Below are 12,170 nucleotides of genomic sequence, written 5' to 3' on the forward strand. Positions count from 1 at the left end.
CTGGCCATCCTAGTCCTGTTCACCTCCTGCCTCAGGCCTTCTTTCAACCTGTTCCTTCCTTCTTGGTGGCCCAACCTTTCCCAATATACCTTCTGCCTCATGTCTGTTCAGTTCTCTATGTTGTTTGAGGGTTTTTTTCCATCTGGGGAATGTCCTGTTTTTTTTTTGATAACAGGGCCCTGTCCCAAGCGGGCCTTCCAAACTGGTAATGACCTAGTTCAGTACCTGACAGAAAGATGGTTTTCATGTCGTCTGTCAGAACCATGATTGTTTCTACTTGTGTTTTCTCTGCAGGCCACAGTACAGAATCCTTGGCCAGATTCCTGATACAGACATTTACTGTGGTGTGGAAGACTATGAAGAGGTAGGAGGTCATTAGATCTGTAAAATTCTTAGAAAGAAGATGAGAGTCATCATTTCTGAGAGAGATTTTCACTGGAGGAGATTAAGTTGGGGAAAGAGTTTCCTAAATTGTAGGAAAGTCCCTCAGGACCTCATGAGAGTTAATCTCTGTTCGTACCAGTAGACATTCTTTTCCGTCAAAAGAAGGGAACTACTTCCTCAAAATTACCACTAAACTCAGAAAAAAGGAAGTACACCACAACCAAAGTACTTATTGCAAGACACAATGCAAGAGATTGGATGGTTTGAATTCTTTGCTGATTAAAATCGCTGGAATTATAACTAACTGGTGGCCTGTTGAAGGAGTCCTCTGAAACGAGCAAAGCGTGATAGGGCCGGCATAGCTCGTTGCTTACCCTACCTTTCCTTCGCTCCGTGTCTATCTCACAATCGGCTTTGCCTTTCTTCGTGGCATCGCGGTTGCACGGCTTCGTGGTCAAGAAGTGACGACACTCCAGCTGACTTACCAGCAGCTTGGAACCACCAAAAACCATATAATATTGGACATTATATCATATTTTGAAAATTTTTCCACTTATGCCTTTCTTTGTACATAGACCTTCACACTGTTGTCCTTCATTGTTGTTGTGAATGGGTGTCTAAGTAGATATTCACTAATGTAAATGGTTTTTCAGATGTAAGAATGTATAATTGTTGAACTCTTGTAATAGAATTGTGTATCAGCTTTGGTTGTGGCATACTTCCTTTTTTCTGAGTTTAGTCGTACCAGTAGACACCCAACACATAGGGGAGGTTGGCCAGGAAAGAACTTGCAAGATACATCATTTACAAACAAAGAGTAACTAAAACTGTGGGTGGTGATCAGAAGGCAGTTCAACAAGGGTGTGTGTGTGTGTGCTGTGGATTGGTTTTTTCTTATGCATGTTGGTGGATCCCCCCCCCCATTCTTTACACTTCTCACGGACTAAGAATGTGAATTTATTCCTAAATTCCTACTCTGCTTTCTTCTACACTTCAGGCTTGGTCTGTCTTTGTAATGCAATGAAGAGGTAGTAGAAAGGACACCACATTAGATGGCAGGTGGGGAATCACATTTTTGTAATGACCTCCTCTACATCAGAAGCTCTGTATAAGTAAATAACACAGCAAGGATGTAGTTGTTGTAGAACTTTTCTCCCCCAAATACCAGATTTTTAGTTGTAGGGAGGGAGAAGTATTCAGAAGTGGGCTACCAGCCAGTGATGCCATCGAGAAAGAACTAGGTAGACTGCAGGGTCAGAAAACAGACCCCCCCCCTCCCCTGGAAAAAATTCTATTATACGGTCCTGGAAACCACAAATACAGAACTGGTGTGTGTGTGTGTGGGGGGTTCTTTGATGAGGAACAATGGTCAGTAGGGTTGCCCATTTCCTGGAGGAAAAAAAATCTTCTTAGTAGAGGCTTAATGGGTTGTTATTTACTAGGTGATGTTATATACCAGGGCTTTTTTTCAGCTGGAACACGGTGGAATGGAGTTCCGGAACCTCTTGAAAATGGTCACATGACTGGTGGCCCCGCCCCCTGATCTCCAGACTAGAGATCAGGGAGCGGGGCCACCAGCCATGTGACGATTTTCTCCAAGGGCAACCCACTGAGTTCCACCACCTCTTTTCCCAGAAAAAAAGCCCTGTTATATACTATCATTCCGTGAAAAGCTTCAGCTCCCCATTTCTACACATTGAGCCTCTATTAAAGGGTTGAGATTTTTTCCCCTCCAGACACTGGGCAGTCCTAATGGCCACTCTTCAGTGATGATAATTCTACTTTTGAGTGCAGTTTAGCAGTTCTCCATCCCTTTCCGCTCCACCTTCCGTCTCAAGAAACCTGGTGTCAAGGAAATGGTAATCTTAGGACCTTTGTGTGCATTGCAAACTGGTCCCCTGTGCCGTGTATTCCTGAACGACTGTCTCTCTCATGCAAGTTCTGTTTAAAATGCAATTTGCAGAAATATTAACACGGGCTACGGGAGAAGTGCTTAATTCTTGGCCTCTTTTCATTTTTTAGGTGAAAGAATGCCCTGGAATCAAAATATTCCAGGCAAACTCCTCACTGTATTTCGCCAACAGTGACTTGTATGTCAGTGCACTGAAGAAAAAGGTGAGCCACACTGATTCCTTTGTCTTGCTGAAAATATGCTTAAAACATTTTAGCAAGGAGCTAATTAGTACAAAAGAAAGACTTGCACAGTTTATCTGTTGCTGAACTGCACTGCTTCAGATTGCAGATGGACTAAGCAATTAAATGTTTAAAATCTTCTCCATTTTTTTTTTAAAGGCAAGACAACCCTGTCTTCACGTACAAAAGCAGCGTTTGGGAGAACGCTAGGCTAGAATCATGGACTGGAACTTCCCTGTTTTCAGACAGGGAAGTATTCAGACACTCTGGCTACATTCAGGAGTGCTGCTTACATGCCCCACTTCCCCTTCCTTCCTCCCCTTTATGCACAGAGCATGATTAAAACGTCCTGGTTCGGGCGCTTAGGATCCAGTTCTCCATAACATCCAAATGCAGGTATTTGGACTGTGGCGGAACGGGGCCTTTCCTCCCACTGGTAGACCCCCCTCTGCCTACCCTCCCTTTCTGCCTCTGGCCAGGCACCTGAAGGGGCTGTCTCCCTTCCCTGTCTCTGGGTATTCGCTGCCACCACTGTCCCTGTATGGGGTCCTGGTTAGGCGGGACAGCCTCCTAACCTCCCTCCTCTGCTAGTGGGCCCAAGCGGTTTGGGGGACTATGTGGAACAGAAGAGCTTTCCTCCGTCATCAATTCCAAAACTCATTTATTGAATTGCTAACTATACACAGGTAAATAAACAGTGAACGGAAGGACTAATAAAACCTAAACAGAAACCCCTACTCTATCTCCCTCATGCCCTAATGAGATGTTGTGTAGGGCAGGCCCAATCCTTTGACACCTGGGGTTACACTAGATCTCCATCTCCCCTCAGAGCCATCTCTCCCTCCACTCTCCAGCCACCAACTTCCAACTCCCTCCACCAACTGACTCGCTCTCCCCCCAATCACATTCCACTCCAGAACTCGCCCCTCCGACAAACTGGGATTTGCCTCCTTGCCACAAATTAGGATTCTGCGCTTCAGTTCATTATTTCAATATCAGTCAGGTCAGTCAATTTTTTTATTGTGACCCAAAAGCCATACAGAAGCAAAAAAAGATGACATAATTATATGAATATCAACAATGCTATTTCCACATATATCACCAATCGAGAACAATTGACAATGTAACAAATACTTTTTCCAAATAAATTAAGCATACGTCTGCCATTCAGAAAACCATTTTATCAGCCAACAAAAGTCCAGGTGGGCCTGTACATAAAATCTACAATGACATAACACGTGAGCGAGAGATTGTATTGTGTTATCAGAGCAGGAACAAAACCCACAATTAGATGGAATATTTTCTGTATTTTCCTATCACTGGTGTAGATGGTAGCATATTAAATCTAGCCAGCTTGAAAGTGGGGCAGTATCTTGGGATGGCTAGTACTGATACATGTATATTGATGTCAGATCATTGAAGCTAAATTGAAAAGTCAAGGAGAACACACACTGCAGGATTTAACCAATGTTTCTTGAAAATCCAGTTAATTGCTAGAGTAGCTTTACTTGGCCCCATTTCAACATAATGACCAGGGCAAACTGGCTCTTTAACGTAGTTCCCAGTGGGTCACTACCCTGGAGGGCTTCTGATGGCTGAGGACAAGTCGAGACAAGAGTCCTCTGAGGTGTTAGCAGAGCCACAGGGCTGCTTGGCTGAGATCCAGCTTGCAGCAATGATGACAACATGTGTAACATACACCAGTTGCCATTGTCACTGCAACCTGGTTATGAAACCTTTGGTTCTGCCAAGGGCCACTTGGTTCAGATGACACCAGGGTTATTTTAGTATTCCAGTCCAACCTGGGATTCTAGGCTTCCCAAACCAGGTGTTTCTCACCAGTCATCTTAAGCAGAAGAGTCCATCCACGCATGCATCCCATGGGTGTTTTGATCCCATGCGGCAGCTTTAAGAATGTGTGATATATTTCGGTACGTTTGCAAAGCAACACTTTAAAGATTAACAGTCATGCTGACATGGAGTTTTATCCCACTCATGGGGGAAAGCATCTACTTTAAAACAGGCACATGGAAACGAAGAGTCTCTTTGACTGTTCGAAAGCCGTGCATTTACCGCTAACCCACAAGGCTGTATTCTCTCTAATCATCCATCTCTAGCAGGTAATCAGTCCTTCAGTTGATAACCGTTTATTCCAGATGCCAGGTGAAACCCTTGTATTACTCAGTGTTATATCTTAAGGGTTTTATTTAACAGCAGTAGAATCACTATTGAAATGATTAAATATAAAAATAATCACAATGATACCAAAAACACTAGCATACATCAATGAAATTAGAAATAAAAAGCATAATATAATCTCTTATCCTATCTCAAATTTATAGGATAAAATACATTTTCTAAAATTCTCACCAGAGCATTTTCAGAAAAATCAATATAGTCTCACTGCAACCCAAATCCAAGAGATTCCAGGATTTTAGGGTATGGCTGCCTTATATATGTGAACTTCACATGACTGTATTAAACCTTCAGAAGAAGTGAATTAGACGGCCTGGATCCTCCCTGGAGCATTGATTTGTCATTTTTCCAAGAATACTGGTTTCTGGGCATGCAGTTGTTTATTCATAATCTGTCAGCTTCTCAAGGATGGGACAGGGAGTGCAGTGGTAAAGCAATAAGAAACATGTACGTGTTTGCGAATTTGAAAACGAAAAGCAAAATCTCAGGCCTACTCTGTTCAAGTCGCTATACCATTAAGGTCAGAGTCTGTGATTGTGTTACGGTTTTAACCAGGTCCCCCCTGCTTGAGACCGTGAGTCTTCTACAAGATGAGACAAGTCTAAGCTTTCCTTTCTTTACGCATTAGACTGGTGTTGATGCCTGTGCAATATTGGCTGCAAAGAAGAAAGCCGAGAAAAGACATGCGAAGGAACTAAAGCAACTGCATAAAAACAAGAAGAAAACAGTCTTGGAACTGGTAAGTGTGGTGTGTTTCTCAATAGTCTCAGTTAAGAAATTGAGAACCAAGCTTGAACCAAGCTGTTCCCTCACTCTTCTCTTGTGAGATAACACTCCCACCCACCTTAGCTGCACTTAAAAGAAACATCAGCTTTGACCTTAACCAGGGTTAACATTAACTGGGATTTGAATCTTTGGTTCTAACAGAACCCTGGTTAGCATTAGGGATATGCACCAAAAAAAATTCAGTAAATCAGATTTTTTTTATTGAATCTAAGAATTCCTTGAATTCTGAATTGATTCTCAAATTCAGTTCGGGTAGTTCCAAAAAAATTCTGCCATTGTTTTCTATGGAAAAATCACTCTGGGAGATATCTGGTGAGCTGGAGGAGATCATTTTTCAACCAAGCTTCACCAAATTGGATGGGAACCTACCCCTGACTGTTCTCTAAAGATCCCCCAAATTTCTTGAAGATTGGACTTCATGGGCCCCCAAATAAGATGCCCCAGCCACTCTACATTATTCCCTATTGTGAAAAATATCTCAGAGCTATCCAGGGGGTCTGGGGGTGGCATTGTTCCTGAAAACTCCACCAAATTTTCAGGGGACCTACTCCTGACTGTCCTCTAATGACCCCCCCCCGCCCAGTTTCAGAAAAATTGGACCCCAGGGACCAATTCTATGAACCCTGAACAAGGTTCCCCTCCCTTGTTTCCTGTGGGGAAAAAGTCAAAGCTGATTCCTGTTGCAGAAACACACTGAGGCAGGGCTGCCATGGCCGAGGCACTCTCCCAAATGCAAGCTGAGCTCATCCTAGAGAAAGTCCAATAGAACCAAACTGAAACACAGGAATGGACACCGCCCCACCCCCAAACCAAAGTGAAAGAAGGGACCAGCACCACCTCAGAGAATCACATCCATTCCACCCAAACCAAGCCGAAGCAAGGGACGTTTTTGCAACTTAAGCCCAGCAGAAGCAGACTGGAGCAAGGGAATGCCTCGTGCTCTTGCTTGGGTGCTGCTTGGCTCTGTTCTGTGGTGTTTCCCCACTGGCTGAGCCCAGCGTCTGGCTGCTGTGAATGACACTGGTTCTGTTGGGCTAAGCTGCAACCCTAAAGCCTTGAATGTTTAAAGAAGGCCACCAGATATTACAGCATGAACTTTCCTGAGTTCAAAAATAAGGCATGAGTGTAGGATTCTCAAGCTCAGATTTTTGAAACCTTGGGATCTATACAAATTTATACAAAATAAGGAAAAACTATTGCCTGATTCATACAACCATGAGTTGAAGTGGAAATAATTCATATTCTTGTGAAAATGCAAACATACACACCCCAGAATAATTTTGTAGTATGTCAGGAAGGAGTTAACAAGCAAGAATATCAACAAAAGGCATGGGAGAGGCTGTACTTTAAGTTGATAGAGTTGTTTTTTAGTTACACACACATTAGGAGATATCATTGTGACAGATCTCTTCATATAAATATTTAAGTAGAATTACAAGACAGAACCTTTATTGGTAGAATTAGTTTTCTACTCCATATTCATTTATATGTTGATCAACCCTGCATGAAACTAGTTATTTTTCCTAGAGTCAAACTAATGTCAGGGATGGAAATAAATATAGAAGTCTGTTTTGTTTTTTAAATGCCTTGTGTTGAAGTCTGGTATTGCTCTCCTCCCTCAAAGGCCAGAGATGATGCCGAAAACAACGGGAAACAGGAAGTGCCAAAGGATAAAATGTCAGTCAATGGAAAATTCTCTGCTGCAGAAGCTGCAATGCAGAACTCTTCTCCCGACGAACTCGAACACTTCATGAAGCCAGGGGTCAACGTGCATTCCATCATTTTGGATCTTTCGCCAGTGAACTTTGTGGATTCAGTTGGCGTCAAAACCCTAAAATCAGTATGTAAAGTCTGTCATTCCTTCCTCACACCAACTTAAAGGTTTCGCATTAGGCCGTTTAAGGCATTCACAGAAGAAAAAATTCTATCTGATGACGTTTCAAGTTGAAGGGCACAAAGCAGTAAAACTTTGTCCTACACAACCTCAGCCAGCTCCCAAAGAGTCTTCAGCCAGAGATCTTCTGGCTTTTGTCAGACCTTAGAGCAGAGGTCTCTGATCTTAGTGAGCCTGTGGGCACTTCTGAAATTTTGAGAAAAGGCAGGAGGCATCATCACAAAATGTCTGCCATGGTTTTCTGGACCCAGTCCCAAAATGAGCAGCTTTTTCTGAATGGGTGCTCCCTGCAGACCCAAAAGTGATGCCTCTTGGTTTCTTCTTCATCAGTTACAAACAGGAAAGCCAGGACTGGCCTTTTGCTTTGGGAAAGAATGAAATGGACCCCAAGAAGCCCATCGGCAGGCACTGCATTGGGGATTACTGCCTTAAATGTTTCATTATTGTCTTTTGTCCTTTCTTTGTAAAGTCCAAGTATTTCCTCCATAACTGTCCATATTCATCAATATCATCTTTCCAAAATTCATTGCACTTAAGCACAAGAAAACTTTTTGTTGCAGAAACAGTCTTTGAAAGAGGAATAATCTTTCAACCATGGCTTTTAAAATTGCTTATTCCTGTTATATGCTGACTGTGAGCTACACTAACCACAAGTTAATTTCTGCCCTGCTGTAGATCATAAAAGAATACGAAGACATTGGCATTTCCGTGTATCTAGCTGGGTGCAATGGTAAGCATGCTTTGTTAAAGAGGACACTGCTCTAGTTTCTATTCTGTCCATGACACTGTTACAAAAGTGCTTTTCTCCTCTCCTAGGCTCCGTTATGGACAATCTTGTTAGACTGCAGTTCTTTGACAAGCCTGCCCGAAGAGATTTGCTGTTTCCCAGTATTCATGATGCTGTGCTTACCAGCCACCTGAAAGTTATCTCGGGCTCACAGACACCTGTAGATGCTGAGTCTTGTATGCCTGAATTACGGGAGCAGAACTGATTTCATGGAGGCACGTCGATGGCCTTCCAAAGGCACCTCCCTGTGTGTTTACTTTGCACAGATGATTCAGAGCTTCTAATTTGTCTACTCAGGGCATATGCTGTGGCAGTGGGACAGAAAGTTTTCTGCCAAAGAACTGCCTGAGGAATTCAAAGCCTTAATACTCCCCCAAAATGTATGGGGCAAAAGTTGCATAAAGTTGACCCACTGAGCATTTTTCCTGCAGGCAATTTTCAAGTTTCTCTTTTTGTTCGGGCATGTGCCAGCGGATAATATTGCACTGTGGTGGGGGGAAGGAATGTGTGTGACTGGAGAGCAGAGAGGGGTGGAAAAAGGGGACCAGTTCCTGCTCATTTATCTGCCACAGTGGAACGGAAAGCTGTTACCAAAAGGCATTGTCTTGCCAAACGTTTTAAAGAATTTCCAACCAGATGCCATTACATTTGTAGTAACTATTTTTAAAAAAGAACCTTTCTGCAGCTGAAAAAGTCTTAATATTCAATGTTACTTTGTACCATTTCTGTATTGCCCTTCTCAGTTGAATCAAGTTTTTGCACAGTAACCCATATTTATTAATAAATGGTGATAGACGGCTTTTTGATACATTAAGGAACTATGACGACACTGAAGCAGAGTTGCATTCAGCTTAGATAACATTTTTATTGTTTATTTTTTATTTATTTGTTGTTTATAGTCTGCCTTTTGCTGAAACTCGAGGCGGATTACGCGGTACTAGTCAATACGATCAACAGAGCTAGGACATCCAATAAACAATGCAACACAGTATGCAGATGCAGAATTTGCAGCCATTTGAGAACAAGCTGAAACCCAACATAGGACTGAAGCAAAGCATATGCAGGGTGCCTCTCTAGTTTTAGGCCTGACACTTTGCAGGAGGACAAAATGGTGTGGCGTTAGGCTATTTTTCACCATAGGCAAAGAGGCTGTTCCAGGTGGTATGCTGGAAAAGAAGTCTCTCTGTTCAGAGCTTTCTGTAACGGTTTCACTACTAACAATTAATTTGGAGCCGTCCTAAAGCTCAAGACTAGCCCAGGCTCAACAGAGGTTGGAAACTAAGCGCTGTTGACCACAGTATTGTGAATGAGGTCAGGCCTGATTTAGATATAGGTGGGCACTTAAGAAGCTAATTATGATTCAGCATTCTTAATATCAATCAACAGAAAACCATACCATCCATAATAACTTCATAGATCACTAAAGGAGAGCAATTACATGACACCCCCCCCCCAAAAGTATCTTACCTAAAGATAGGAAGGTCACAGGCAAGGAGCCCTTTCTAAGAGAAAGCGCCCCGTCAGTTCAGCTTGTCATATTTATAGGATTTCAACGTCATCTCCTTACAATAGCTGTCCATCCCGCTTCAAAGACTCAAATTCTTGGCTAACTTACTATTGTATGACTTCACATAACAAACAAGTTGTCAATATTTGAAACATCATTCTTGATGCTACTTATCTTAGTGATTACAAGTTTCTCATCTGAATATGTTTTGGGCCTCCACCAGTACATCTATCCTTGAATATTGTTGCCAGCCTCTGTGATGTCAGACCAGCCTGCCATTCTCAGATCCTCCCTGCACCTGGGCCTTGGTACATTGTGGGAATATTGATAGGAGTTCAATGCCTTTTCGGATCTACGCATGGCAATACAACTGTGTAACTGTTGTTTTAGGCTCCTCACCACGGTGGTTCTATTCTTTGCCTCTAGACTCCCTTGCTAGCCTGTCGAGTTATGGGGCCGGGCTAGTCCTTTTCTGTATGCAAAGTATCTTGAATTCCTTCCTTGGACATGTCCAGCAACTGTTCTCTAGTTTTACCTCTATCCATGACAACTGAATAGTTGGACGGGAGACAGCCAAGCGTGACTCAGGCAGGTATGCAGAGGAAGGCAACGGCAAACCATTTCTGCTCATCTCTTGCCTTAAAAATCCCAGGATGTGGGACTTCATCGGGTCACCCGGAGTCAGCTCCAACTTTATGGCGCTTCCCCCCCCACCCCAACCTAATGTTTGATGTAGCTTCAAAGAGCAACAGCTTCAAAACGGGTGCTATGTTGGTTTCTAAGAGAGAAAGTGGGTCATTAGCCAGTTTATTTTCAACTTGCAAACATGCCGTGTCTGTTCTGTTGTAAGTGAAACATCTCGATGCAAACTGGAAGCCCCTTTTCCTGTTCCACAGTTGTGAGAGAGGCGAGCGACTGCAATGCAGACTGCTGCAACTAGCCAGAATGAATCATGAGCGAGTATTAGATCATTTGGATCCAAAGGTACTTCATTAGGGGAGGGCATGGGGCATTCTGACCTATTTGTTTCTTCACACACCCCATTCCTGAGGACACATTGACCTATAGGCCCTTAACTTTAGTGGGTACAGGTTAAATGGGGGGTTGCGTTCCTCGACCATGACGCCCCAATTCTGCTGCTTTGGCTCCAAGCCTGTTTTATACCACGGATTGACTGTTATTTGTATTTCTTGGCATAGAGTATATTTTGTGTAATGCTGGCTTGCAGTACATTTGTAATAGCTGAACTTTTTTCTTCAAACGTTGTCTTAAATGTAAAAATCTGGCAAAGACAGACATTGAATCTTGATGTGATTCTTGCTCAAGTGTGTGTGTCTTCTTGCATTTTAGCTTTTTCTTACACCACCTGCTGCATGCCCACTCTTGTACATACTGATATGAATTTAGAAGTAATCCTGTTTTATAATTTTTTTTCATGGCAAGCCTTAAAGAGTCCAAGGGTACCACTAGTACACAGAAAATCATCAAGGTGCCTGGCACTTCAGAAGTCTCTCATATTTTTAAAAAATTATTTTAATAATGCGAAAAAGAAAAATGCTGGCAACAACACTATTGACAAATCTATACACAGATACCTAAAAAAGATTTCCCAATATCTAAAAGTCCATACCAATTGCCTTCTATATACGATATGTTCATATATTGGTAAGTTTATGATGTCTTCAATACAGTGATTTACAGGAAGAGGGCTTTTGTCTTTCCAATGTTGAAATCTTTTATAATAATACTAATAATAACAACATTCGATTTATATGCTGCCCTTCAAGACAATTTAATGCCCACTCAGAGCGGTTTACAAAGTATGCCATTATTATCCCCACAGCAAAACACCCTGTGAGGTGGGTGGGGCTGAGAGAGCTCTGGAAGAGCTGTGACTGACCAAATGTCACCCAGCTGGCTTCAAGTGGAGGAGTGGGGAATCGAACCCGGCTCTCCACATTAGAGTCCCGCGCTCTTAACCACTACACCAAACTGGATCTCTTTTAGCAAGTGTAAGGACCCAGAGGGTCCTTTTCCGTTGACCAATTAAGATTCCAAGAGACAGGCAAGTAGTTTAACAGTGCATTAACATCCTCAAAAATAATTAGGTTTCTTATCACAAAAAATTAGTATGACTAATAACTTCCTCTCAAAAGGCCGCAATGACTAAACATGACCAAAGCATATGCTAAAGAGATGCATTCTGTGAATCACACTGCCAACAGTTAGACAGTGTGGCGTCCAATATACCTTAGACATAGTTTTTTGCTGAATAAGTCGCAACTTAAGATCCATAGTAGCAACAGGTACATGGCTTCAGGCCTTATCCCATTGCTTTAGCAAACGTGGACACTCCAGATTGTTATTCCATTCATTTCTGAGGCACTGTGTATCATATTTATTAACCAATCTCATCCAATAATCTGTACTTTTCCATATGAAAGCACCTGTTGCTCCTTGGTTAAGGACATTCTGTGGAAGGG

General features: G+C 42.5%; 1 protein-coding gene across 2 annotated transcripts in view; it reads left to right on the plus strand.

Moving 5' to 3' along the window:
• The window catches only part of SLC26A5 (solute carrier family 26 member 5), a 35,524-nt gene extending 26,548 nt beyond the window's left edge, over window positions 1-8,976 (plus strand). For both annotated transcript variants that reach the window (XM_054989137.1, XM_054989138.1), the window contains exons 14-19: window positions 295-364; window positions 2,407-2,499; window positions 5,342-5,452; window positions 7,124-7,339; window positions 8,069-8,123; window positions 8,210-8,976. In XM_054989137.1, coding sequence (XP_054845112.1) covers window positions 295-364; window positions 2,407-2,499; window positions 5,342-5,452; window positions 7,124-7,339; window positions 8,069-8,123; window positions 8,210-8,385 — 721 coding nt within the window. In that variant the 3' untranslated portion in view covers window positions 8,386-8,976. The remainder of the gene's footprint in view (window positions 1-294; window positions 365-2,406; window positions 2,500-5,341; window positions 5,453-7,123; window positions 7,340-8,068; window positions 8,124-8,209) is intronic.
• Window positions 8,977-12,170: the final 3,194 nt, after the last annotated feature.

This window comes from Eublepharis macularius, chromosome 9, assembly GCF_028583425.1.
Source record: "Eublepharis macularius isolate TG4126 chromosome 9, MPM_Emac_v1.0, whole genome shotgun sequence".
NCBI lineage: Eukaryota > Metazoa > Chordata > Lepidosauria > Squamata > Eublepharidae > Eublepharis > Eublepharis macularius.